This window comes from Oncorhynchus clarkii, chromosome 7 (genome assembly GCF_045791955.1).
Source record: "Oncorhynchus clarkii lewisi isolate Uvic-CL-2024 chromosome 7, UVic_Ocla_1.0, whole genome shotgun sequence".
Taxonomy (NCBI): domain Eukaryota; kingdom Metazoa; phylum Chordata; class Actinopteri; order Salmoniformes; family Salmonidae; genus Oncorhynchus; species Oncorhynchus clarkii.
Window position 1 is genome coordinate 60,502,953 of NC_092153.1, and position 26,378 is coordinate 60,529,330.

At 44.3% G+C, this 26,378-nt stretch overlaps 3 protein-coding genes across 3 annotated transcripts in view; 2 read left to right on the top strand and 1 right to left on the bottom strand.

The window, feature by feature from the left end:
- Positions 1–244: 244 nt before the first annotated feature.
- LOC139412640 (dnaJ homolog subfamily B member 5) lies at positions 245–1,496 on the bottom strand. Its single transcript, XM_071159321.1, has 2 exons — positions 1,020–1,496; positions 245–648 (listed from the first exon to the last, which is right to left on the bottom strand). Exons 1-2 carry the CDS (start codon positions 1,249–1,251, stop codon positions 245–247), a joined length of 636 nt encoding a protein of 211 aa, XP_071015422.1. The 5' UTR covers positions 1,252–1,496.
- Positions 1,497–2,108: 612 nt separating this feature from the next.
- Positions 2,109–4,994, top strand: LOC139413579 (zinc finger CCCH domain-containing protein 10-like). The gene is made up of 3 exons (XM_071161100.1): positions 2,109–2,302; positions 2,852–4,137; positions 4,261–4,994. The coding sequence occupies exons 2-3, from the start codon at positions 2,989–2,991 to the stop codon at positions 4,783–4,785; spliced, it is 1,674 nt and encodes a 557-aa protein (XP_071017201.1). The 5' UTR covers positions 2,109–2,302; positions 2,852–2,988; the 3' UTR covers positions 4,786–4,994.
- Positions 4,995–9,440: 4,446 nt separating this feature from the next.
- LOC139412641 (uncharacterized) overlaps positions 9,441–26,378 on the top strand; it is a 91,784-nt gene continuing 74,846 nt past the window's right edge. Inside the window, exons 1-13 of the mRNA XM_071159322.1 lie at positions 9,441–9,885; positions 11,272–11,313; positions 14,211–14,345; positions 14,579–14,652; positions 15,209–15,281; positions 15,593–15,682; positions 15,907–15,962; positions 16,218–16,338; positions 21,461–21,637; positions 21,957–22,039; positions 22,320–22,368; positions 22,522–22,611; positions 22,813–22,914. Coding sequence (XP_071015423.1) covers positions 9,535–9,885; positions 11,272–11,313; positions 14,211–14,345; positions 14,579–14,652; positions 15,209–15,281; positions 15,593–15,682; positions 15,907–15,962; positions 16,218–16,338; positions 21,461–21,637; positions 21,957–22,039; positions 22,320–22,368; positions 22,522–22,611; positions 22,813–22,914 — 1,443 coding nt within the window. The 5' untranslated portion in view covers positions 9,441–9,534. The remainder of the gene's footprint in view (positions 9,886–11,271; positions 11,314–14,210; positions 14,346–14,578; positions 14,653–15,208; positions 15,282–15,592; positions 15,683–15,906; positions 15,963–16,217; positions 16,339–21,460; positions 21,638–21,956; positions 22,040–22,319; positions 22,369–22,521; positions 22,612–22,812; positions 22,915–26,378) is intronic.

A 26,378-nucleotide genomic window follows, 5' to 3' on the forward strand; every position in this document is an offset into this window, starting at 1 on the left:
CCTCAGTCAACACTACAGACTGGTAAACTACTGGAACTTATTTTGGACTATAAAAGTAGCACAGCTCATTCAATAGTATATAACGTTTCCAATGTCCACTTTATACTATGGAACACAGGTGCTATGTGCTGTTATGTGACAGAATCAACACCAGACATAATCAATGTAAGGGCACTGTAACTTTATTGCACATTCAACCCATCTGACTGCAAACATTATATGAGCCCATGAAAACATAGATAGATCATGCCCCCTCACACACTTCCTCAACACTGCTGTCTGTATGTGTTTTCTTCCAGCAGAACTGCTGTCCCTCTTGCTCCCCAAACCCCTCCTCATGGTCCCCCAGCCCCATCTGGCTAGAGGGATCCCCCGAGAGGTCAAATAAGCTGCTACCCAGGAAGGCCTGATACTCATCCTCTCCCCCCAACTGGAAGCTCCAGGAGTCCCCCACATCCTCCAGAAAGGGGTCCTCGTCCATATTCAGGCCCTGGAACAGCTCCTCCAGGTTAAAGTAGAAGGAGCCCTGGCCCCCTCCATCCCCAGCCCAGTCCTCTTTACCCCCATCCTCCCCCTCAGTCTGGAAGGCCTCATGACCCATCTGGTCATACCGCATCCGTTTCTCCTCGTTTGAGAGCACCTCGTATGCTTGAAGTGGAGAGAGGAGCACTCTGTTACCATAGCACTGGCAGCTCTGAAGTCTCTCAGTCCATTCACTCACACAATTACCCAGAACACATTGCTACATTACCTAAGCTTAAAACAGGTAGCCTATTCTGAAAGGTTAATGTGGTGTTTTAGTGGTCTGAGTGCAGTGCAGTGCAGTATGAGACAAAACAACCTGCCTCTGTCTGCAGGTATTGGTTGCAACACACTCTTTGCAAAGAATGTCAGCTTTATCTTAAAATGATCAAGATATATTAGCACATACAAAGACGTATTTTATTACATACAGTACGATATATATTCAGCTCTTACTGATCAAAGAGAGAAAAATAAAGTTGAGCCTAGGACCTTACCTTCAGCTATCTCCCTGAAAATCTTCTCTGCATTGGGACTTTTGTTCCTGTCTGGATGGTATGTCATGGCCAGTTTATGGAAGGTCTTCTTGACCTGCCTGTCAGTGGCAGACTGTGGAACACCCAGCACCTCATAGTAGTCTCTAGTAGTAGCCTCAGAGTCACAGGGCCATAGGAACACAACACACCACAACGAGCCCAGTAGCAGCATCCCAGAGGAAAGATGTGGCATTGCCTATACTGTACCTGCTGCAGTGAAGACATGAAGTCTAAGCAAAACGATGTTTTTCAATGCAACACACACAGTTATTCTTCACTGTAACTCTAGTAGGAGTGGTGTCCCGCTCGTAACCACACAAAAGCAAAGTTAAACGTACAAGCTTCATGTCAGCATACCAACAGTGTACATATGCATATGATGTCTTCAGGCAACACACACACAAGTTGCATAACGCTGTATTGGGGTATAAATTGTATACACACAAATGTTGGTGTCAAACTAGGCTAATCATCAAAATGTGGATTCTCTGCTTGCACTAGTTACATGGCTTGCTAATGCTTGCATTAGTAGCTAGTAAGCTAATAGCATGCCAGGTCTAGTAAATAAGCAGCAGCCACGGTCGTGTTCAAAGTCGTCTCCCTCCTCGGAATATTTAGAAGATTATTTTTGACAAACTACATACACACCAAAGTTCAGCTGGTACCTACTAAAAGGTTAGTGCAGCTATCAATTAGGCCTTGTAGGCTATAAAGAACCACCGCCAGCATCTTGTTCATGTTTTACAGCTGCACTGTAAATATCCCCGCCCACAATTTATCCAGGCAGGTACAGGGTCACCGTCGTGTCTGAATCCCCCACCAGAGGGCACTCTGTTGTCATCATCAGCGCAGACGCAGTATCTCTAGTGTTGGTTTTGTCAAATATTTTTTTACAACCATAATCTCATTGTTCTATTTGTTGTCCTCCAATACATCCAGTAAATAGCACAAAAATCTGCCAGACGGTTTGTGAGAACATTTTGGATCAATAGAGGTAGACATTGTTCTAACCCCCCTTCTCTGGGGGTTGTGCTTTGAGTCTTTGGAGGACCGACCCCGAGTGTTCAATAACACAGCAGGGACAATAGTCAGCAAAGAGAATGTGTTGAGAAAAGCCAGAGGAATTAAGTCACAAATTATACGTTAGCCGTCTCACATTCGTAACAGAAATCCCACCAGCTGACATTGAAAGTAGATAATACATCGTTTCTTCTGCGTAAAATACTTCTCGAGGCAGCATTTTGGTAAGTTCTTGATGGTTAATCATAGGTAACGTTAGCTAGCTAGCTTGTTAGCAAACTAACGATAACTAGCTCTATAATCAGACACCTTCAACATACTAGTGGAATCCCTATAGTTTACTTGCACAATTGTACCATGATGTGACTTTGCAGCTTGTAACTAGATAACCACGGCGGGTGTTATAATATTGTGGCTATCTAGCTAGCTGAATAGCCATAACTAGCTCTCATTCGGCTTGCTAACGTTAAGTCGCTAAATAGCTAACATGTTGTTTAGCTAACCAGCTAACTAGCTCGGCTGTAGCGGCTAGCTAGGCTACTACCTCCCAAACAGCCAGACAAGACATGTTTAATGGTCCTGTCCCGGTCTTTGGTCTGTATAATTAAACGTTCTACTCACTTCTGTTTGTCCAATCAATGATTTCAGAACAAGCATTTGTTCTGGCTGATGCCATTGCCTATGTATACATTGATTTAGCTAACTAGCTTGATAACTGTCAGTAAGAGTGTATTTAACTTGATAACACAACCAACTTGACATGTATATTTCAGATGCCCGGGTAGAGGATTGCATTGGTCCGAAGAGCATTGGACTTACACTCATTATCAGGGAACAGAAAAGGCTGTTGGAATAAGTCACTTGCCCACACACATGAGTGCTGTGTTCCCCTTGCGCTGGGCTGAGCGCCATGCCTGACCGGGACAGCGCCTACCTCTCAGGCGGTTGCAGCAGTGGTGGGTTGGGTACTAGTGTGGGCGAGGAAGGTGTGCCGGCGTCTGGTTTAGGAGGGGGCACAAGAGAGGGCCGAGGGGGATCAGTGGGAGGTGGAGGCAGTGGCTCTGGTTCTGGGGGCATGGGTGGAGTAGGGGCCCTGGGAAATGGGAACAACTGTGGGGGAGGTGGAGCAGGGGGCCCGGGGTCAGGACCGGCCCCGGATGGGGTTTGCAGGGACTTTCTGAGGAACGTGTGTAAGAGGGGTAAACGCTGCCGCTTCAAACACCCAGACTTCAATGAGGTGCCGGACCTCGGGGTGCAGAAGAATGAGTTTGTCTTCTGCCACGACCACCAGAACAAGGAGTGCGTCCGCTCCAACTGCCGCTTCGTCCACGGCTCCAAGGAGGATGAGGACTACTATAAGAAGTCAGGGGAGTTGCCCCTCAGGCTGAGGGGGAAAGTGGCTGCAGGACTGGGCCTGTCCCCGATGGACCTCCCACACAGCCGAGGGGAGGTCCCCATCTGCAGGGACTTCCTAAAGGGAGAATGCCAGCGGGGCAACAAGTGCAAGTTCCGCCACGTCAAGAAGGACTATGAGTTTGAGCAAGCCAGGGTGGGTGCCGGGGTCGTGATGGGCCCGGGGGCCAGTGGGATGGTGAACACAGGCGGCGGGGTAGGAGGTGTTGGGGTGGGTGCTTGTGGGGGCATGGCCGGACTGGTTGGGGGTGGAGGTGGGGGTAACATGATGGGGATGGGATGTCCCAGCCTGGGAGGCTGCAGAGATCCAGGTATATCAGGGGTGGGGGGAGTAGGGGTAGGTGGGATGGGGGGTTGCCTCTCCATGGCCTCAGGACAGCGTCGTTTTGACAGGGGACCTTGCTCGGTGTACGACTCCCTGTTTGAGAGTGGTCTGTATGAGACAGGGCCCCTGGAGTCCCCTTTGGACCACACAATGCTGCAGCTGAAGAGACGTAGGCTGGAGGGGCTCCGGCTGGACGGGAACGGAGGGGGGCACTATGAGCTGGGGATGCAGGCGGCCCTCCCGCCTCGGCCCCTGGAGTACAGATTTCTGGAGGAGGAGAATGCCCTGCTGAGGAGGAGAGTGGAGGAATTGAAGAAACAGGTCAGTGTAGGAGACAGGAGATGATCAACAACCCTCCACACATAAATCAACAACCACACATAATACAATGAATCTATTAACCTTTTTAAGATCACTCCTCAAACACCTTAATCTCTTCTTCAGGTGTCTAACCTCATGGCCACTAACGAGGTACTTCTGGAACAGAATGCCCAGTTCCGGAGCCAGACCAAGGTGTCGGTGATGACCCTGTCCTCCACCCCAGCCCCCTCTGAGCAGACCTTGGCTCCCCCTGTGGGTGCGGTCAGCTCCTACAACCACAGCATCGCCCAGACCCATACCACCCTGAGCAGCGCCGGGCTGCAGCCTCGTACAGTCACCCTCACCCAACAGGACCTAGTGGCCCCCACTGGTGCCCCTACAGTACCCCCATCCAACACCGCCCCACCCAGTGCTCCCCCGCCCCACCTCAACCCCGAGATCACCCCGCTCTCGGCCGCCCTGGCTCAGACCATCGTCCAGGGCATGGTGCCTCCTGTTTCCATGGCACCTGTGACTGTTTCTGTGGCACCGGTGGCTGTATCCATGGCGCAGCCTCTACCTTGCATCACTATAAGCCACGCCACTACCCCAATGGTGTCCTATCCTATTGCCAGCCAGAGTATGAGGATCACCACCATACCTCACTGATGCACTCTCTGGCAAACTCTGTAGAACTCTCCCATGGAACTAAAGATGGGGATGGTATGCAGAATGTATCTTTCAAGTTTCAATTGACCCACAGCAGCTGACTGACTCGAGGGGCAAAGTTGTGGGGGAACCCTAATGCCCACACGCCATAGGCAAAGAAAAGGCTAACTTTGATAGGATGACTCCGCCACACACACCCTGCTCTGTGGCAGCGTTACAAAGTCAGGTGGTCCTCTGAGGTGACCTCCGACCTTGTTAAAGGTTGGTGTGCCAAACGGCCTCCTTCAAACACAGGCAGCAAAAATAACGACAAACTGGAGATATGTCAGTCATGGCGATATTCAGTTTTTTCACACATTTGACTGATGTCTTGATTACCAGGGGATTGTGACATTTCAGTTAGCTTCTGTTATTTTTGTTTGTGGATTTTTAATGTGTAATGTTGAAGTTGTGCATTGCACACATTTAATGAGAATAACAACCACAAGAAAATGGATCTCCTGTTTTATTGCTAATTAATTAAGTTATTCCGAGTAATGTTATAGTGTGAGGATATGGTTATTGACTGACACCATCAGATACATTTTTCAGTGCTTGATGCATTGGTATCTTTACCCTAGATTTAATGCTCAAGCCTAAACTCAGCTGAGAGCCTACACACAAACAAACGCAAGTCAATCATGAAGGGAATAGGTAAGCTTGGAAAAGAAACACTTTTAATAAACGTGTTATGGATCATTTCCAAATGTACTTGTCAACATTTTATGCAGTCAGATGAATGTGTGAACCGATGGCCTCGGGTAGATACTTAAAATACTAACATACTGTAAAATAAAATATATACTCCCCAAATGTTTGCCCTCAGAACAGCCTCAATTCATTGTGGCATGGACTACATTGTGTTAGAGCATTCCACAGGGATGTTGGCCCATGTTGACTCCAATGCTTCCCACAGTTGTGTCAAGTTGGCTTTGGGTGGTAGACCATTCTTGATACACATGGGTTTCTGTTGAGTGTGAAAAACCTCAGCAGTGTTGCAGTTCTTGACACAAACCGGTGTGCCTGGTACCTACTGAAAGGCACTTACATATTTTCTTTCCCATTCACCCTCTGAATGGCACACAAACACAATCAATGTATCAAGGATTACAAATCCTGTCTCCTTCCCTTCATCTACACTGATTTAATAAGTGACATCAATAAGGGATCATAGCTTTCACCTGGGCAGTCTGTCGCGGAAAGAGCAGGCATTCTTAATGTTTTGTACACAGTGTATATTTATCACTTGGGGGAAAAAAGTATTTTGTAAACATCAAAGAAAATGCACCACTACACTTATGGCATTAACTATCTTGGTTAGGAACAACACCATGCTAAACCATCTTTGGTAACACCCTTTGTAAACCAAACACAAGATAGGCTGGTGTTGACAATCCATCTTCAGGTATGAACATTCACGTGGCTATTGTAAACAATTTAAGAGCTCTTGATTCTGCATCAGTACCGGATACTTTGTCATTGCCAGCCTATATTGCTCTCACAGGCTTTAGCGGAGATTGGAAAAGAACGCGCACTCTGCAAATTTAAAATAAACAAGCGCATGGACTTTAGTGTGTGAACTTATTTTCTGTCCTGTATTGCCAATTGGATGTGGGTAATTTTGCCATTTCAAAGGAGGGTGCATCTCAGAAATATAATATATTGGCCTAGGCCTATGTTCTTTGGGGGATCCTTGAGTTAATTTCCCCCCCGCAGTTGTGCTTGTCAGTCTCCCGGACCAAAAGAACATGACTGGGGGCGGATTTTTTTTAATAGACATTTGTACAGATTAAAACAATTCCTAATAATGCTTTTCTCAGCACTTCAGTACACTGCAACAGTTCACTTAATTAGTTGCGCAACTCTTTAGATCAGCGATTCTAAACTGGTGGTTCACAACCCAAAGAGGTTTTGAATGGGTCACTGGTGTCTGAGTAAACAAATATAGGTATACAGTGCATTCGGAATGTATTCAGACCCTTTTACTTTTTCCATATTTTGTTACGTCACAACCCTATTCTAAAATGTATAAATTAAAATGTTTTCCTCAATCTACACACAATGCCCCATAATGACAAAGCACAAACAGGTTTTTAGAAATGTTTGCTAATTTATTACAAATAAAACCAAATAAGTACAGTGGGGCAAAAAAGTATTTAGTCAGCCACCAATTGTGCAAGTTCTCCCACTTACACTTCAACTATGACAGACAAAATTAGGGGAAAAAATCCAGAAAATCACATTGTAGGATTTTTAATTAATTTATTTGCAAATTATGGTGGAAAATAAGTATTTGGTCAATAACAAAAGTTTCTCAATACTTTGTTATATACCCTTTGTTGGCAATGACAGAGGTCAAACATTTTCTGTAAGTCTTCACAAGATTTTCACACACTGTTGCTGGTATTTTGACCCATTCCTCCATGCATATCTCCTCTAGAGCAGTGATGTTTGGGGCTGTTGCTGGGCAACACGGACTTTCAACTCGCTCCAAAGATTTTCTATGGGGTTGAGATCTGGAGACTGGCTAGGCCACTCCAGGACCTTGAAATGCTTCTTACGAAGCCACTCCTTCGTTGCCCGGGCGGTGTGTTTGGGATCATTGTCATGCTGAAAGACCCAGCCACGTTTCATCTTCAATGCCCTTGCTGATGGAAGGAGGTTTTCAGTCAAAATCTCACAATACACGGCCCCATTCATTCTTTCCTTTACACGGATCAGTCGTCCTGGTCCCTTTGCAGAAAAACAGCCCCAAAGCATGATGTTTCCACCCCCATGCTTCACAGTAGATATGGTGTTCTTTGGATGCAACTCAGAATTCTTTGTCCTCCAAACACGACGAGTTGAGTTTTTACCAAAAAGTTACATTTTGGTTTCGTCTGACCATGACATTTTCCCAATCTTCTTCTGGATCATCCAAATGCTCTCTAGTAAACTTCAGACGGGCCTGGACATGTACTGGCTTAAGCAGGGGGACACGTCTGGCACTGCAGGATTTGAGTCCCTGGCGGCGTAGTGTGTTACTGATGGTAGGCTTTGTTACTTTGGTCCCAGCTCTCTGTAGGTCATTCACTAGGTCCCCCCGTGTGGTTCTAGGATTTTTGCTCACCGTTCTTGTGATAATTTTGACCCCACGGGGTGAAATCTTGCGTGGAGCCCCAGATCGAGGGAGATTATCAGTGGTCTTGTATGTCTTCCATTTCCTAATAATTGCTCCCACAGTTGATTTCTTCAAACCAAGCTGCTTACCTATTGCAGATTCAGTCTTCCCAGCCTGGTGCAGGTCTACAATTTTGTTTCTGGTGTCCTTTGACAGCTCTTTGGTCTTGGCCATAGTGGAGTTTGGGGTGTGACTGTTTGAGGTTGTGGACAGGTGTATTTTATACTGATAACAAGTTCAAACAGGTGCCATTAATACAGGTAACGAGTGGAGGACAGAGGAGCCTCTTAAAGAAGAAGTTACAGGTCTGTGAGAGCCAGAAATCTTACTTGTTTGTAGATGACCAAATACTTATTTTCCCCCATAATTTGCAAATAAATTCATAAAAAATCCTACAATGTGATTTTCTGGATTTCTTTTTTCATTTTGTCTGTCATAGTTGAAGTGTACCTATGATGAAAATTACCAGCCTCTCATCTTTTTAAGTGGGAGAACTTGCACAATTGGTGGCTGACTAAATACTTTTTTGCCCCACTGTACATAAGTATTCTGACCTTTTGCTATGAGACTTGAAATTGAGCTCCGGTGCATCCTGTTTCCATTGACCATCCTTGAGATGTTTTACAACCTGTGGTAGATTCTATTGATTGGACATGATTTGGAAAGGCACATACCTGTCTATATAATGTCCCACAGTTGACAGTGCATGTCAGAGCAAAAACCAAGCCATGAGGTTGAAGGAATTGTACATAGAACGCCGAGACAAGATTGTGTCGAGACGTAAATCGGAGGAAAGGTACCACAACTTTGAATGTCCCCAAGAACACAGAATGAATTGTTTGCCAACTACTATCTCCACATTAACCCACGTGTCAAACTCCTTCCACGGATGGCTGAGTGTCTGTGGGTTTTTGCTCTTGTACTTGATTGCGGAATTAAGGTCACTAATTAGTAAAGAACTCCCCACACGTAGGTATTTATTGAAAGCAGAAACCAAAAAACAGCAGTTTGACACCCCTGCCCTAAACCTAAAACCTTTAACCTAACTCCTAACCTTACCCTAACCCTTAGCCTAGCTAACATTAGCACTAGCCACCTAGCTAACGTTTTCAACAACACAGTTTGTGAATTCATAACATATTGCACGAATTGTTAAGCAATTTGTAACATATCATACAAATCGTAACATATCATTCAAAATGATTGATAGACATCCACACATTAATACATACCATACGAAATTAAATTTAGCATTGTAAATGGAGTGTGAGTCATTTACGTACAGAATAATACGACATGCTTTGAGACCAGGTTGCAAAGAAGGCAGGCAGACACGCGCATTCACGAATGAGTACACATATTTCGACTGCGGCTTTTCTCTTCATGGGCTGGGCGTGTTTCGCTTCTGCTAACGGTATTGGCTAGATTCTAGAACAGTTGTACATACAGAGTTGTACAATAGATAGTCTCTGTTGGAAAGGAAGTAATGAAGAACTTGCACTAGCTAGACTACTTTTTCTGTGAGAATCTTGATATAAAAAAAAAACACGATGCAAAATCCGGACTCGGGACAGGGAGAATCCACCAAGAATGCATCTGGGTCGGTCCATTCCGATAATAAAGCACCGAATAGCGGAGAAATGAAGCCACCGGGTTTTGACGCTGTATCGGTTCTTTGGACATTTGGCAAGTGCCTAGGTGCCTTGCTGCCCGTGTACCTTGCAGGATACTACCGGGTTAGCGCCAGTTTTTTGGTTTTCGGGCTTATGGTCTACACGGGATGGAGGCACTCGCGCGAGGCAAAAGAAGCTCGTCTGCGGACCGCCATTCACCACTATGACAACGAGAAACAATATACATCCATGAAAATGTTCAGAAGTAAAAAGGATCTCCCTGCTTGGGTAAGAAATGTGTGATAACGGTCTGTCACTCACTTCAATAAGTTAACTTGGTTCACCAAGTGTTTCTGGATTTAAAGCCCCCTATCAGATGCCACAACACGACGTCCTCGATTCTATCCGGTTAGGCTAGTATGGTCCTAACCAGCCAGTCTTCCAAAATCTTCACACACAATGCCACAATAGGCTATGCACATGCATGGTTACAGAAAATAGCCTATCGCTGGACCAAAGAGATCGTCTAAAATGTATCCTAAACCATAGTTTGATATTTATTTTACCGTTATTTTACCAGGTAAGTTGACTGAGAACACATTCTCATTTACAGCAACAACCTGGGGAATAGTTACAGGGGAGAGGAGGGGGATGAATGAGCCAATTGTAAACTGGGGAGGATTAGGGGACCGTGATGGTATGAGGGACAGTTTGGTAATTTAGCCAGGACACCGGGGTTAACACCCCTACTCTTACGATAAGTGCCACGGGATCTTTAGTGATCACAGAGAGTCAAGACACCCGTTTAACGTGCAGAAAGGATGTAAATGATATAAAATATATAAATAATAACTGCGCTAATAGGATATACAATAATTTGGAACATGGGTAGAACAATATTATTCTACAGTTACTACATGTACATGACAAAATCTTTGGCTCAAACTGCAATTAATATTTGTGGGGCTGGTATACTGTATCCAAGCTACAGTAGCCAAGGCCATCATCCCCCATGCAGCTGAGCTGAGTGGATAATTGATCTTTCTTCCCAAAAGGACCCAGTAAAGTAATGCTCTGAAGCTTGCAGACCATATTGATGCCGAGGTATAGATTAGAACGGCCATTTGAGATGCATTGATTGAGGTGTGGTCTTTTGATGCGTTCTCTCTTTTTCTCTCTCACTCTCTCTCGCTATGTATGATTCCACCGCTTCCTCAGCTGCTTCTATATTAGGCCATTCTCGATATATCTTCTCTTGGGACTAAGGAGCGAGTGAGTCAGAGAGAATGCCTCTATTTCCAAATAACAGATAAGGGGAAGAAACGAGATATCCCAACTACTGGTCACAACATAACCTTTGGCAGAGAGTCTAGTCTGCTATGGGTGAAGAATGGTGTTTGAATGATTTACACTATAAGATAGTTTTGTTTAGTGACAAAATAAGCCATTGAGATGGTGGTGTACTTCTTTCTCACCCCTACTTCCTGCCCTTTGGATGTTGACAGTTCCTTTTTCGCTGTAGCACAATTTACAACACACAACATCAGACAAACACACTGGGAAAAGCTAGTCAGATCAGATTACACTTTATAGTGCATATGCAAATGACTAGACAACTGCTGAATTCCTAAATCTGTTCTATATGTGAATGATTTATATTCTAATTCCTTACAGGTCAACTTCCCAGATGTGGAGAAGGTGGAGTGGCTCAATAAGGTACTACTATATCACCCCCTACTGTACTTTCCATCTGGCTCCCTCTGCTCACAGATGGCTGCCCTTTAGAGAGGATAAAGAGAAACCCTATGCATACTTCTCCCATTAAACACATAGTAAACACACATGCCTATCTCTGTCTCTGTGAGCCAGGTGCTGTGTTGATAGATGGTTGGTGGGGCATGGTAGCTGTCTGAGAGACTAGCGCTGCTGCTGTTACACTACCATGTTACAACATGGACACCCACTCCAGTAGCCTCGCCACTGTGTCTAGGCACCCGCAGCAATCTATCCTCTCCTGCAGCAGAGAGCAGGCAGCAGGCCCAGAGCCAGGCTACTCTGTCAACCTTTCCACATTAGTGCTGGTTGACTCACAGGAAATCCAATCAAATGGCAATATTTGTCCTCTCTTCCAGCCCTGAAAAACCAGGCTGTGTTGCTAAGAATAGACCTCCTCAGCCAAGACTGAAATGATTGTGTTCGCTACATTGGGAACACGAGGTCCGAGCGCCGCTATCTTTTGGACAAAGCAGAGATTTGAGTCGGGTTTGCTACAGGGACATCAGCAGACTCTACTGGCCTCTAGACACCAGAAACCCTTGCTGTTAGTGTTGTTGATGACTCATTCTTTAGATTTACATATGCAGCCTTCACCTTTGTGTTGAGATGTCTTGTGACATGCAATTGGAAAGGGAAAGGGGTATACCTAGTCAGTTGTATAACTGAATGCCTTCAACTGAAATGGGTCTTCCGCATTTAACCCAACCCCTCTGAATCAATTGAGACATCTCAAGACGTCTTGAGACACTTTTGAAGACGTCTTGTGACACAGCCTGTCAATCAAGACACTGAATTATGTCTTGAGACATTTTATGGCTGGGAAAAATAGTTTAACAGTTATCCAACTCGGAATTCCAAGTCAGAAACTCTGGCATCTTTCTCGAGATCCGACTTTGACGCTGAAGTCATGGTTTGACCCCCCGCACACCCCCCCCCCCCCACCCCTCGCCCCTATTTCCCAGTTGTCTTGAAAGCACCATGACCAGCATATGCAGGTACATCAATCCAGTCAAATAAAAAAGCGAACTATTTGTAAATTATTGGAATTTATGCCCAGCTGTGCCTCGCAAATGCTACACCAACTGATCTATTTCATTACTGAAGCTTGAGTTTTGCAATATATACTTCCACAAAAATATAAACTCAACGTTTAAAGTGTTGGTCCCATGTTTCATGAGCTGAAATAAAAGATACCAGCAATTTTCCATATGCACAAAAAGCTTTTTTCTCTAAAATGTTGTGCACAAATTTGTTTACAATCCTGTTAGTAAGCATTTCTCCTTTGCCAAGATAATTCACCCACTTGACAGCTGTGGCATATCAAGAAGCTGATTAAACAGCATGATCATTACACAGGTGCACCTTGTGCTGGGGACAAAAGGCTACTCTAAAATGTGAAGTTTTGTCACACAACACAATACCACAACACAAGCCTTCCCCAACGTCGCTTTAGAGAATTTGGCAGTACATTCAACTAGCCTAATACCTTTGGCAGCGATTACAGCCTTGAGTCCTCTTGGGTATGACTCTACAAACTCGGCACACCTGTATTTGGGGAGTTTCTCTCAAGCTCCGTCAGGTTGGATGGGGAGCGTCGCTGCACAGCTATTTTCAGCTCTCTCCAGAGATGTTAGATCGGGTTCAAGTGCGGGCTCTGGCTGGGCAACTCGAGGACATTCAGAGACTTGTCCCGAAGACACTCCAACATAAAATGTCTCAAGATGTATAACTATTTTCCATTACTGTCTTGAGAGATGTCTTGAAGACACAGATAAAATGTCTCAAGACATAATTCAGTGTCTTGAGAGCCCGGCTGTATCTCAAGACGTCTTCAAAATGTGTCAGGTGGGTGGATTATCTTGGCAAAGGAGAAATGCTTACTAACAGGAATGTAAACAAATTTGTGCACAACATTTTAGAGAAAAAAGCTTTTTGTGCATATGGAAAATTGCTGGTATCTTTTTTTTCAGCTAATGAAACATGGAACCAACACTTTAAATGTTGGGTTTATATTTTTGTTCAGTGTATATACTCACTGTCCACCAGGGAAGGAGTCTTGTGCTGCTTTTATACAAGCATGAAACCCCCCCTAGAATTTTACTGTCACGCCCTGACCTTAGATATCTCTGTTTTTCTATATATTTTGGTTAGGTCAGGGTGGGTACTCTAGTTTTTGTATGTCTAGGGTTTTTGTATGTCTATGTTGGCCTGATATGGTTCCCAATCAGAGACAGCTGTTTATCATTGTCTCTGATTGGGGTTCATATTTAGGTAGCCATTTTCCTCATTTGTGTTGTGGGTTATTGACTATGTTTAGTTGCCTGTCTGCACTAAGTTGTATAGCTTCACGGTTCATTTGTTGGTTTTGTTAAGTGTTTTCATTCATTAAAAGAGAATATACGCATACCACGCTGTGCCTTGGTTTCACTCATACGACGATCGTGACACTTACAGAGATCGAATGGGTTTCTATAGGAACCATATTATAAACAGTGGAGGCGGAACAAAAACATCTACAGCTATGAGTGGCCCAGAATCCTGAATATGTGTATCTATGCCTGTGCCATCATGGAAAAGACAGATGTCTGCATTGCAGGCTGAAACATGCATGTTGCCCTAGTTCTTATTTTCAGATTGTGTACGAGTATCCCTTTGAGATAGTTGTGCTTGTTCTTAAAATGTTAACTCCTAAGTAGCAGGTGGTAGAACAAGTCTATCTGTGTTTCCCTCAGAATGTTGTAATAACCTGATTTAGTATTGCTGAAAAGCAATTGCTTGGTGTGCATTACACAAACTATGACCATCATCCCTGCTCCTCTCCCTGTCCCCCACCTCAGATTCTGCAGCAGGTGTGGCCGTTTGTGGGTCAGTATCTGGAAAAGTTGCTGGTGGAGACTATCGCTCCCTCCATCCGTTCCTCCAGCACTCACCTCCAGACCCTCACCTTCACCAAGGTGGACTTTGGGGACAAGGTAACTTCTAAGATAAATTTCACCATTAAACACACTGCTTACAGGTCTCATCATACGGATACGCTGTGACACTGTTTAAACACAGCACAAGATTTAATTTCACTCTCACTGAAGTGAACTTCAGACATATTGGTCAATGACCTTTTATAATTGTAAAATTATAATTTGACAACAACTGTTATATTTAGTGTATATTATGTTCTGTATGTAACTATGCTGTGTGTGTGTTGTAGGCCATGAAGGTTGTGGGTGTGAAAGCACACACAGAGAATGAGAGGGGACAAGTTCTGCTGGACGTGTACATCAGGTGACCTTCAACCCTTCCATGTTTGACTTTCCTCCAGGTGTCACGTTCGTCGTATTGATGAGACCAAGGCGCAGGGTGTTATGAATACATACTTCTTTTAATAAAGAAAGAACACTAAACAAACAAAATGAACGTGATGCTATATAAACCGAGTGCTGATAGGCAACTACACATAGACAATAACCCACAAAACCAAAATGGAAATGGCAACCTAAATAGGATCCCCAATCAGAGACAACGATAAACAGCTGCCTCTGATTGGGAACCAATTCAGGCCACCATAGACCTACATTTACCTAGACATACCAAAACCCAATAGATATACAAAAATCCTAGACAAGCAAAAACACACATACCACCCTCGTCACACCCTGACCTAAACAAAATAATAAAGAAAACAAAGATAACTAAGGTCAGGGCATGACACCAGGCCTCAAAAGCACCATTCACTCTCTCTTCAAAATGAGATCTACTGGGTATTGAAGATCATATCCGTTATACAAGGACCCATTATTGATTGCAATGTGTTACAGTATCCTTCTCTTTTACCATGCAGCTATGTTGGAAACGTTGAGATTAATGTGGAGGTGAAGAGGTATTTCTGCAAAGCAGGAGTCAAGGGAATACAGGTATGTTTTATCTTCTCTAGTCTATGATGTGGCTGTGGGAGATTATCGAAAATAGGGAGAGAAAGAATGAATTGACAAAGAAAATAAGAAAGGGAGAGGCATGAAGGGATGTTGTTCCCACTCTACAGTAAGGTACCCGTAAGACTATAATTAACAGGGTTTTAGTCATTTACAAATGCCATCTCTTTTTTTATATATAAACAAATAATTCAGTCTATAAAGTACATATAAACCCTTTATAAACCCATTATAAACATTTTATTGTTGCCATTCATTTTATATTAATGTATCCATATTCCTGCCTCTTTCAGCTGCATGGGATGATGAGGGTGATTCTAGAGCCTCTGATTGGAGATGTCCCCATCGTGGGCGCGGTCACCATGTTCTTCATCCGCAGGCCGGTGGGTACCTGGGACAGTCCCTCTCTTTCCTCCACACCTACCATAAGTCTGTCCATCTCTCCCTTCCTATCCCCTTCCCCCCCCAACACCACTATCGTCCACTCCCGGTTACTTGTCCATGCCTCCATTTGTTTACGTACTTCCCTTTCTCTTTGTATTGAAAGTCCTGAACCCCAACATTTGCTCCTCTGTTTTTCCCTCATCCCTTCACCCCTGTCCTGCAGAAACTGGACATCAACTGGACTGGATTGACCAACTTACTGGACATCCCTGGCCTGAAGTGAGTGAGGTTGACTCTGTCTGTTGTTAGTGTTCTGTAATTGGAGTCACTATGTAATGTGATGATAATTCACTTCATATAACACATAACACAAAACTATACTTCACTACATCACATGATACCATCAACACTGTGCTATGACGTGATATGCCACCTGACCAGGCTGTATAATGCTGTACTACTGTATTTACTATATGTGTACTTCCGTATCTACTGTATATATGAAGTCGTGTGCTCGCTCTCTGTGTTTCTCAGCATCATGTCTGACACTATGATAATGGACGCCATCGCCTCCTTCCTGGTTCTGCCCAACCGCCTGACTGTTCCCCTGGTAGCAGACCTGCACGTTGCCCAGCTACGCTCTCCTCTGCCCAGGGTGAGACCACACACTCCACAAACACTCTCCAGAAACTTGTTACGAATGACGGAGTCATCCATGATTCACCAAACTATATTTTCAAAAAGGAAGAAAAATACTTTAAGCATATGTTTTAATTTCAGTGTCCTCCATTTCCACTAATTGAAGTTAATTGTACGTTCTTTTTTTATTTAATAGTGTAAAATTAACAGTTTTACAGAAAGACTAATGTATAAGGGCACAGGGCAAGACCCAGATGCAGACACGGGAAGCAGATGGTTCGAGTCCCTGATATTTATTAGTATTCATGGGGCAGGCAAGAGAATGGTTGTGGACAGGCAAAAGATCATAACAAGGTCAGAGTCCAGGAGGTACAGAGTGGCAGGCAGCCTCAAGGTCAGGCAGGCAGGTTCAAAGTCAAGGCAGGCTTGGGTCAAAACTGTGAGGACTAGCAAAAAAACAGAGAAAAGGACAAAGCAGGCGCACGGACTAACACGCTGCTTGACTTGACAAAACAAAACGAACTGGCACAGACAGACAGAAAACTCAGGTATAAATACCCAGGGGATAATGGAGAAGATGTGTGACACCTGCAGGGGGTGGAGGCGAGCACAAGGACAGGTGAAACAGATCAGGGTGTGACATAATGTGAAGGCCAAATTACAGAGGAACTTCTTGATGCAATTAATGCCTTAAACACCAGGGCTGGATGGCATACCAGTTGAGGTATATCAGACCTTTTTTGATATACTCAGAGGTCCGTTATTAGCATGTTTTAAACACTCTTATAAAAATGTTTGATCATCAGATGCTCATCAAGAAGGTCTGATTTCACTATTATTGAAACAGGACCCAGGTGGAAAATATAAAGATCCAGTCCACCTAAGAAACTGAAGTCCCCTTACACTTAAGTGTTGTGCTGAAAAAATTCTAGCAAAATGCAAAGCGCATTGAATAAAAAAGGTATTTTTCAGATATTATTCATCCTAATCAGACAGTTTTTTTTACTCGGACGATACATTGGAGATAATGTAAGACAAGTACTGGAAACAATAGAACACTATGAAAAATTGAGGAAACCGGGCCTGGTTATTCATAGCTGTTTTTTAAAAAGCTTTTAATAAAGTACGACTAGAATGTATATATAAATGTCTTGACTATTTTAATTTTGGAGAATCACTTATACAGTGGTATAGTAAACCCAGGTGTAAAATAGTAAATAATGGCTACTCAGAAAGTATTAAACTGTCAAGAGAAGTAAAGCAAGGTTGTTCACTATCGGCATATCCTCCGACTTCCGACGCCGACAGAGAAGGCCGCCTCGCTTCGCGTTCCTAGGAAACTATGCAGTATTTTGTTTTTTTATGTGTTATTTCTTACAATGTTACCCCAGAAAATCGTAGGTTTCATTACATACAGTCGGGAAGAACTATTGGATATAAGAGCAACGTCAACTCACCAACATTACGATCAGGAATACGACTTTCCCGAAGCGGATCCTCTGTTTGGCCTACCACCCAGGACAATGGATCGGATCCCAGCCAGCGACCCAAAACAACGGCGCCGTAGAAGGGGCAGAAGGAGCGGTCTTCTGGTCAGGCTCCGTAGACAGGCGCATGGCACACTGCTCCCGAGCATACTACTCGCCAATGTCCAGTCTCTTGACAACAAAGTAGACGAAATCCGAGCAAGGGTAGCATTCCAGAGAGACATCATAGACTGTAACGTTCTTTGTTTCAACGAAGCATGGCTCACTTGAGACACGCTATCTGAGTCGGTACAGCCACCTGGTTTCTTCACGCATCGCGCCGACAGAAACAACCATCTTTCTGGTAAGAAGAAGGGTGCATGCCTAATGATTAACAAGACGTGGTGTGATCATAGCAACATACAGGAACTCAAGTCCTTTTGTTCACCTGACTTAGAATTCCTCACAATCAAATGCCGACCGCATTATGTACAAAGAGAATTCTCTTCGATCATAATCACAGTCGTGTATATTCCCCCCCAACCAGACACATCGGCGGCCCTGAAAGAACTTCATTCGACTCTATGTAAACTGGAAACCACATATCCTGAGGCTGCATTTATTGTAGCTGGGGATTTTAACAAGGCTAATCTGAAAACGAGGCTCCCCAAATTCTATCAGCATAGCGATTGTGCTACCAGAGCTGGCAAAACCCTAGATCGCTGTTATTCTAATTCCGCGACGCATATAAGGCTCTCCCCCGGCCTCCCTTCAGAAAAGCTGACCACGACTCCATTTTGTTGCTCCCAGCCTATAGACAGAAACTAAAACAGGAAGCACCCGCGCTCTGGTCTGTTCAACGCTGGTCCGACCAATCGGATTCCACGCTTCAAGATTGCTTCGATCACGTGGACTGGGATATGTTCCGCATTGCGGCGAACAACAACATTGACGAATACGTTGATTCGGTGAGCGAGTTTATTAGCAAGTACATCGGTGATGTTGTACTCACAGCGTCTATTAAAACATTCCCCAACCAGAAACAGTGGATTGATGGCAGCATTCGCGCAAAACTGAAAGTGTGAAACACTGCTTTTAATCAGGGCAAGGTGACAGGAAACATGACCGAATACAAACAGTGTAGCTATTCCCTCCACAAGGCAATCAAACAAGCTAAGCGTCAGTATAGAGACAAAGTGGAGTCGCAATTCAACGGCTCAGACATGTGAGATTTGGCAGGGTCTACAATCAATCACGGACTACAAAAGAAAAAACAGCCCCATCGCGGACCACGATGCCTTGCCCCCAGACAGACTAAACAACTTTTTTGCTTGCTTTGAGGACAATACAGTGCCACTGACACGGCCCGCTACCAAAACCTGCAGGCTCTCCTTCACTGTAGCCAACGTGAGTAAAACATTTAAACGTGTTAACCCTCGCAAGGCTGCAGGCCCAGACGGCATCCCCGGCCGCGTTCTCAGAGCATGCGCAGACCAGCTGGCTGGTGTGTTTACAGACATATTCAATCCCAGTATGCTGTTCCCACATGCTTCAAGAGGGCCACCATTGTTCCTGTTCCCAAGAAAGCTAAGGTAACTGAGCTAAATGACTACCGCCCTGTAGCACTCACTTCCGTCATCATGAAGTGCTTTGAGAGACTAGTCAAGGACCATATCACCTCCACCCTACCTGAAACCCTAGACCCACTCCAATTTGCTTACCGCCCCAATAGGTCCACAGACGACGCAATCGCCATCACACTGCACACTGCCCTAACCCATCTGGACAAGAGGAATACCTATGTAAGAATGCTATTCATCGATTACAGCTCAGCATTTAACACCATAGTACCCTCCAAACTCGTCATTAAGCTCGAGACCCTGGGTCTCGACCCCACCCTGGGCAACTGGGTCCTGGACTTCCTGACGGGCCGCCCCCAGGTGGTGAGGGTAGGTAAAAAACATTTCCACCCCGCTGATCCTCAACACTGGGTCCCCACAAGGGTGCGTTCTCAGCCCTCTCCTGTACTCACTGTTCACCCACGACTGCGTGGCCATGCACGCCTCCAACTCAATCATCAAGTTTGCAGACGACACTACAGTGGTAGGCTTGATTACCAACAACTACAGGGAGGAGGTGAGGGCCCTCGGAGTGTTGTGTCAGGAAAATAACCTCACACTCAATGTAAACAAAACAAAGGAGATGATCGTGGACTTCAGGAAACAGCAGAGGGAGCAGCCCCACATCTACATTGACGGGACAGTAGTGGAGAGGGGAGTAAGTTTTAAGTTCCTCGGCGTACACATCACGGACAAACTGAAATGGTCCACCCACACAGAGAGCGTGGTGAAGAAGTCGCAGCAGCGCCTCTTCAACCTCAGGAGGCTGAAGAAATTTGGCTTGTCACCAAAAACACTCACAAACGTTTACAGATGCACAATCGAGAGCATCTTGTCGGGCTGTATCACCGCCTGGTACGGCAACTGCTCCGCCCACTACCGTAAGGCTCTCCAGAGGGTAGTGAGGTCTGCACAACGCATCACCGAGTGCAAACTACCTGCCCTCCAGGACACCTACACCACCCGATGTCACAGGAAGGCTAAAAAGATCATCAAGGACAACAACCACCTGAGCCACTGCCTGTTCACCCCGCTATCATCCAGAAGGCGAGGTCAGTACAGGTGCATCAAAGCAGGGACCGAGAGACTGAAAAACAGCTTCTTTCTCAAGGCCATCAGAATGTTAAATAGCCATCACCAACATTGAGTGGCTGCTGCCAACATACTGACTCAACTCTAGCCACTTTAATAATGGAAAAATTGATGTAATCAATTTATCACTAGCCACTTTAGAACAATGGCACTTTAGATAATGTTTTCATACCCTACATTACTCATCTCATGTATATACTGTACTCTATACCATCTACTGCATCTTGCCTATGCCGTTCGGGCATCACTCATTCATATGTCACTCATTCATATATTTTTATGTACATATTCATATTCATTCCTTTACTCTTGTGTGAATAAGGTAGTTGTTGTGGAATTGTTAGGTTATATTACTTGTTAGATATTACTGCATGGTCGGAACTAGCACAAGCACAAGCATTTCGCCACACTCGCATTAACATCTGCTAACCATGTGTATGTGACAAATAAATTTGATTTGATTTTTATTTATTGTGGCCATTGAAATGTTAGCTATTAAAATCAGATCCAACAATAATATCAAGGGGCTAGAAATCCAAGGCTTAAAAACAAAGGTATCGTTGTATGCCCGACATCTGGTGCAATGATGCAAACAATTACTTTGATAGAACCCACAATCTACAGTATCTGCAATATTAAAGCTGATCTACCCCCTAGAAATATATCTACATATTTTTTAAACTCTCCACAAAAACACTCCACAAACACTCCTTAAACACACACATTTACTCAGACCACAGACTCTATGTATCTTATCTGAGCGTACTGTCAACCTCCTTGATAAATGAACTCTGACCCAGAGTTATTCAAACATTACACATAATAAAGCTTATACCAGTATCAATCCTTTCACTGTCCCTCCCTCCCTCCCTCCCTTCCTCCCTCCCTCCTGAAATACTCCATTGCACCCTCTCTCTCTGAATCCCCTCTCACTCTCTCTCTCTTTCTCTCTCTCTCTTAGGGTGTGGTACGTATCCACCTCTTGGAGGCTGATGACCTGCCAGCTAAGGACAACTACATGAAGGGAGTGATAGCGGGGTTGTCTGACCCGTATGCTCTGTGTAGGGTGGGGCCTCAGACTTTCACCTCCCACGTTGTGGACAACACTGTCTGTCCCAAGTGGGGAGAGATGTATGAGGTGAGGGGGCCAGGAACCGGAGGATTGTAAAATCACTCATTCCTCTTTCATTGAATGTCACTGCCACATATTAGTGTTGCATTTACTGTTGAAAAATAGCATGATTTACATACCTTTATTTAGGAAGATAATGGATTACTTGGTAGAGAATACATTGGTCCGGTAACGGAGTTGGGATTCCCCTATATGTGTGTGTCTATTAAGGGAAATCCACTGCCAACTGAGTAATCATATACAGTACACAGCCACATTGTCTCCTCATTCATGTCCTGTGTTTGGTCCTCATGGTGTTGTGTATGTCCATGTGTGTGTGTGTCAGGTCATAGTCCATGAAGTACCAGGTCAGGAGCTGGAGGTGGAGGTTTATGACAAAGACCCAGACAATGATGACTTTCTGGGGAGGTAGCTACATCTCTCTGCCTGCCTGCCTGTCCATGGGTTTCTGTGTGCCGCACTGCCACTTTTTTACTGACTCCCCTGACCTTTCACCTCTCATAGTCCTACCACTGAGTCAAAAGGAGAAGGATATAAAGTCTCCTAGTGTTTTAAATGTAGTGTTATCCTCTTGTCCTTAAAAACTACTGGTTCTCCTTTCCTTTTTTTTCCTCCATCGTCTTGATTTCTCTCTGTTTTTGTTTATTTCTCTATTTGTCTCTCTCCCTCTTTTTCCATTTTCCTCCAGAACCAAGATAGATTTGGGTATCGTGAAGAAGTCCAAAGTTGTTGATGAAGTGAGTTATTTGTATTATTGAATGTCTGATAAAGTTAGACATTTAACAAGATAACAATTTAACAAGATGACTCACAACCCATTTAGAAGTAATGTCTATGCTTTCCCCATTACATTATCACCACAATCTGTATACTTATGCTTTGTTTCTCAGTGGTTCACCCTGAAAGAAACCAAGTCAGGACGTGTCCATTTCAGACTGGAGTGGTTGGTCTTGTTGCCCAATACGGAGCGACTGGAACAGGTCTGCATCCATATCCTCCCTATCGTAATATTCCTCCCGCAGTCAATGTGAAAGGAATATGATGCTCAGGCTGTCTTGTATGGTTCAACTTTGTGGTGACTGTGTACACTGGCAGTGAGCCCGTAGTGAAGGAATGTGCAGATTGAACATTGCTTAGAGCTGAGTGCCTCTTCCCTTCTCCCCTCTCCACTCCTCCCCCAGGTTCTTCAGAGGAACGAGAGCATGACGGTGTCCAGTAAGACTTCTGACCCCCCCTCGGCAGCTATCTTGGCAGTGTATCTGGACAAGGCTGAAGCCCTTCCTGTGAGTCACCACACCTCATCAACCTCTCCCCCCTCCTCTCTCAGCCCAAAGCTACTTCCTGTCTGTGGCTTTGCTAGGGTACAGCTGTAACTGTCGTTAGGGTTCTTGTTACAGAGTTGTTCCCTGCCATCTGCCCTTGTTCACTTCCCATCACTGAGCTGAGATCATTGGATAGGTGTAAGGAATATCTCCACCTAGCTTTCAGGTAGGCTAGGTGGAGTTTCTGCCATGTTGCTTTCACGTACCCAGTCCTATTTGATCTGTTAAGGGGAGTGAATGGCAGGTGAGGGGCGAGAACAACAGCCATAGTGGTGGTGTGTTCAGCTTTAGACTTCCCGAAACTGTTTGCACACAGCTCTGTTGTTTCCTCTGTGCGTCAGGACGGCTTTGATTTCTATACTGTTTTTCGGGGGTTGCCATGCAACATCTATGGCAGTGGTTACCAATCCTAGCTCTATAGCACTACAGAGTGTGCAGGCTTTTGTTACAAACCAAATTAAATCATATCAAACTTTATTTGCCATATGTGCCGAATACAACAAGTGCAGACTTTACCGTGAAATGCTAACTTACAAGCCCTTAACCAACAGTGCATTTCAAGAAGATGAAAGTAGGCTTAAATTAAAAGTAATAATAAAAACAAACACAATAAGAATAACAATAACGAGGCTATATACAGGGGGCACCGGTACCGAGTCAGTGTGCTGGGGTACAGGCTAGTTGAGGTAATCTGTAGGTGGGGGCGAAGTGACTATGCATAGGTAACAAACAAACAGCGAGTAGCAGCAGTGTACAAAGGGGGGGGGGGGGGTCAATGTAAATATTCCGGTGGCGATTTTATGAATTGTTCAGCAGTCTTATGGCTTGGGGGTGGAAGCTGTTGAGGAGCCTTTTGCTACTATACTTGGCCATCCGGTACAGCTTGCTGTGCAGTAGCAGTGAAAACAATCTAACTTGGGTGACTGGAGTCTCTGACAATTTTATGGGCTTTCCTCTGACACCGCCTATTATATAGGTCCTGGATGGCAGGAAGCTTGGCCCCAGTGAGGTACTGGGCCGTTCGCACTACCCTCTGTAGCGCCTTATGGTCAGATTCCGAGCAGTTGCCATACCAGGTGGTGATGCATCTGGTCAGTATGTTCTTGATGGTGCAGCTGTAGAACCTTTTGAGGATCTGGGGGAGCCATGCCAAATCTTTTCAGTCTCCTGAGGGGGGGAAAGGTTTTGTCATGCCCTCTTCACAACTGTCTTAATATGTTTGGATCATGATAGTTTGTTGGTGATGTGGACACCAAGGAACTTGAAACTCTCGACCGCTCCACTTCAGCCCCGTCGATGTTAATGGGGGCATGTTCGGCCCGCCTTTCCCTGTAGTCCATGATCAGCTCCTTTGTCTTGCTCACATTGAGGGAGAGAGAGGTTGTTGTCCTGGCACCACACTGCCAGTTCTCTGACCTCCTCCCTATAGGCCTTCTCATTTTTGTCAGTGATCAGCCCTACCACTGTTGTGTCGTCAGCAAACTTAATGATGGTGTTGGAGTCGTGTTTGGCCACGCAGTCGTGGGTGAACAGGGAATACAGGAGGGGACTAAGTACACTCCCCTGAGGGGCCCCAGTGTTAATGATCAGCATGGCAGACATGTTGTTGCCTACTCTTACCACCTGGGGTCGGCCCGTCAGGAAGTCCAGGATCCAGTTGCAGAGGGAGGTGTTTAGTCCCAGAGTCCTTAGCTTAGTGATGAGCTTCGTGGGCACTATGGTGTTGAACACTGAGCTGTAGTCAATGAACAGCATTCTCACATAGGTGTTCCTTTTGTCCAGGTGAGAAATAGCGGTGTGGAGTGCGATTGAGATTGCGTCATCTGTGGATCTGTTGGGGCGGTATGCGAATTGGAGTGGGTCTAGGGTGTCCGGGAGGATGCTGTTGATGTGAACCATGACCAGCCTTTCATAGCACTTCATGGCTACCGACGTGAGTGCCACATAGTCATTTAGGCAGGTTACCTTCACTTCCTTGGGCACAGGGACTATGGTGGTCTGCTTGAAACATGTAGGTATTACAGACTCGTTCAGAAACTCGTTACTGAAGACGGAGTCATCTATGATTCTCCGAATTATATTTTAAAAGAGGAAGCTAATTATATCAGGCAAGGAATTCTTTCCAAATAATTAAAACAAATGGAAAATTAACAAATGTACAGAAAGATCAGTGCGAAGGCCAAATTACAGAGGAAGAACTTTGAGGCTATTAAATCTGTTCAGTCTGAACAGATTTACTGGTAGTTTTTTTTATATACTAAAAGCTCCGTTGTTAGATTGTTATAACATCTCCTATAGAAATGGGAGTCTGTCAGGTACTCAGCAGGAAGGTTTGATTTCTCTATTATTAAAACAAGACCCAGATGGCAAATATAAAGACCCAGTCTATCTAAAAAACAGGAGGCCCCTTACACTTCAATGCTGTGATGCAAAAATACTAGCAAAATGTATAGCACTCAGAATTAAAAGTGTTTTACCAGGTATTGTTCATCCGGATCAGACAGGTTTTTTACATTTTACATTACATTGGAGATAATATACGACAACTACTAGAAATAATAGAACATCATGAAACATCTAAGAAGCCAGGAATGGTATTTATAGCGGATTTTGAAAAGGCATTTGATAAAGTAAGACTGGATAAAAAATAAAAAAAATGCCTGGATTGTTTCAATTTTGGTAATTCTCTTATAAAAAAGGGTAGAAATAATGTATAGCAACCCCAGGTGTAAAACAGTAAATAACGGCTACTTCTCAGAGAGTTTTGAATTGTCAAGAGGAGTTAAATAAGGGTGTCCACTGTCACCATATCTATTCGTTATGGCCATCGAAATGCTAGCTATTAAAATCAGATCCAATAACAACATTAGAGGATTAGAAATCCAAGGCTTAAAAACAAACGAGTGAAGGACAGAGGAGCCTCTTAAAGAAGAAGTTACAGGTCTGTGAGAGCCAGAAATCGTGCTTGTTTGTAGGTGACCAAATACTTATTTTCCACCATAATTTGCAAATAAATTCATAAAAAATCCTACAATGTGATTTTCTGGATTTTTTTCCCTCATTTTGTCTGTCATAGTTGAAGTGTACCTATGATGAAAATTACCGGCCTCTCTCATCTTTTTAAGTGGGAGAACTTGCACAATTGGTGGCTGACTAAATATTTTTTTGCCCCACTGTATAAAACAACGCAAGATTCAAGACTTCGTGCTTTTCAACTAAAATTATTATATAGAATTCTTGCCACCAACAAAATTTTGAATATTTGGGGCATAAAATCATCGAAGCACTGCAGATTTTGATGTGAGGATACAGAATCAATAGACTATTTATTTTGGTATTGCCCTCAGGTAGCCTGTTTCTGGTCTCAGATTCAGAAATGGCTGAAAATGCATAGCATTGATCTAAAATTGACCCTAGAAATAGTA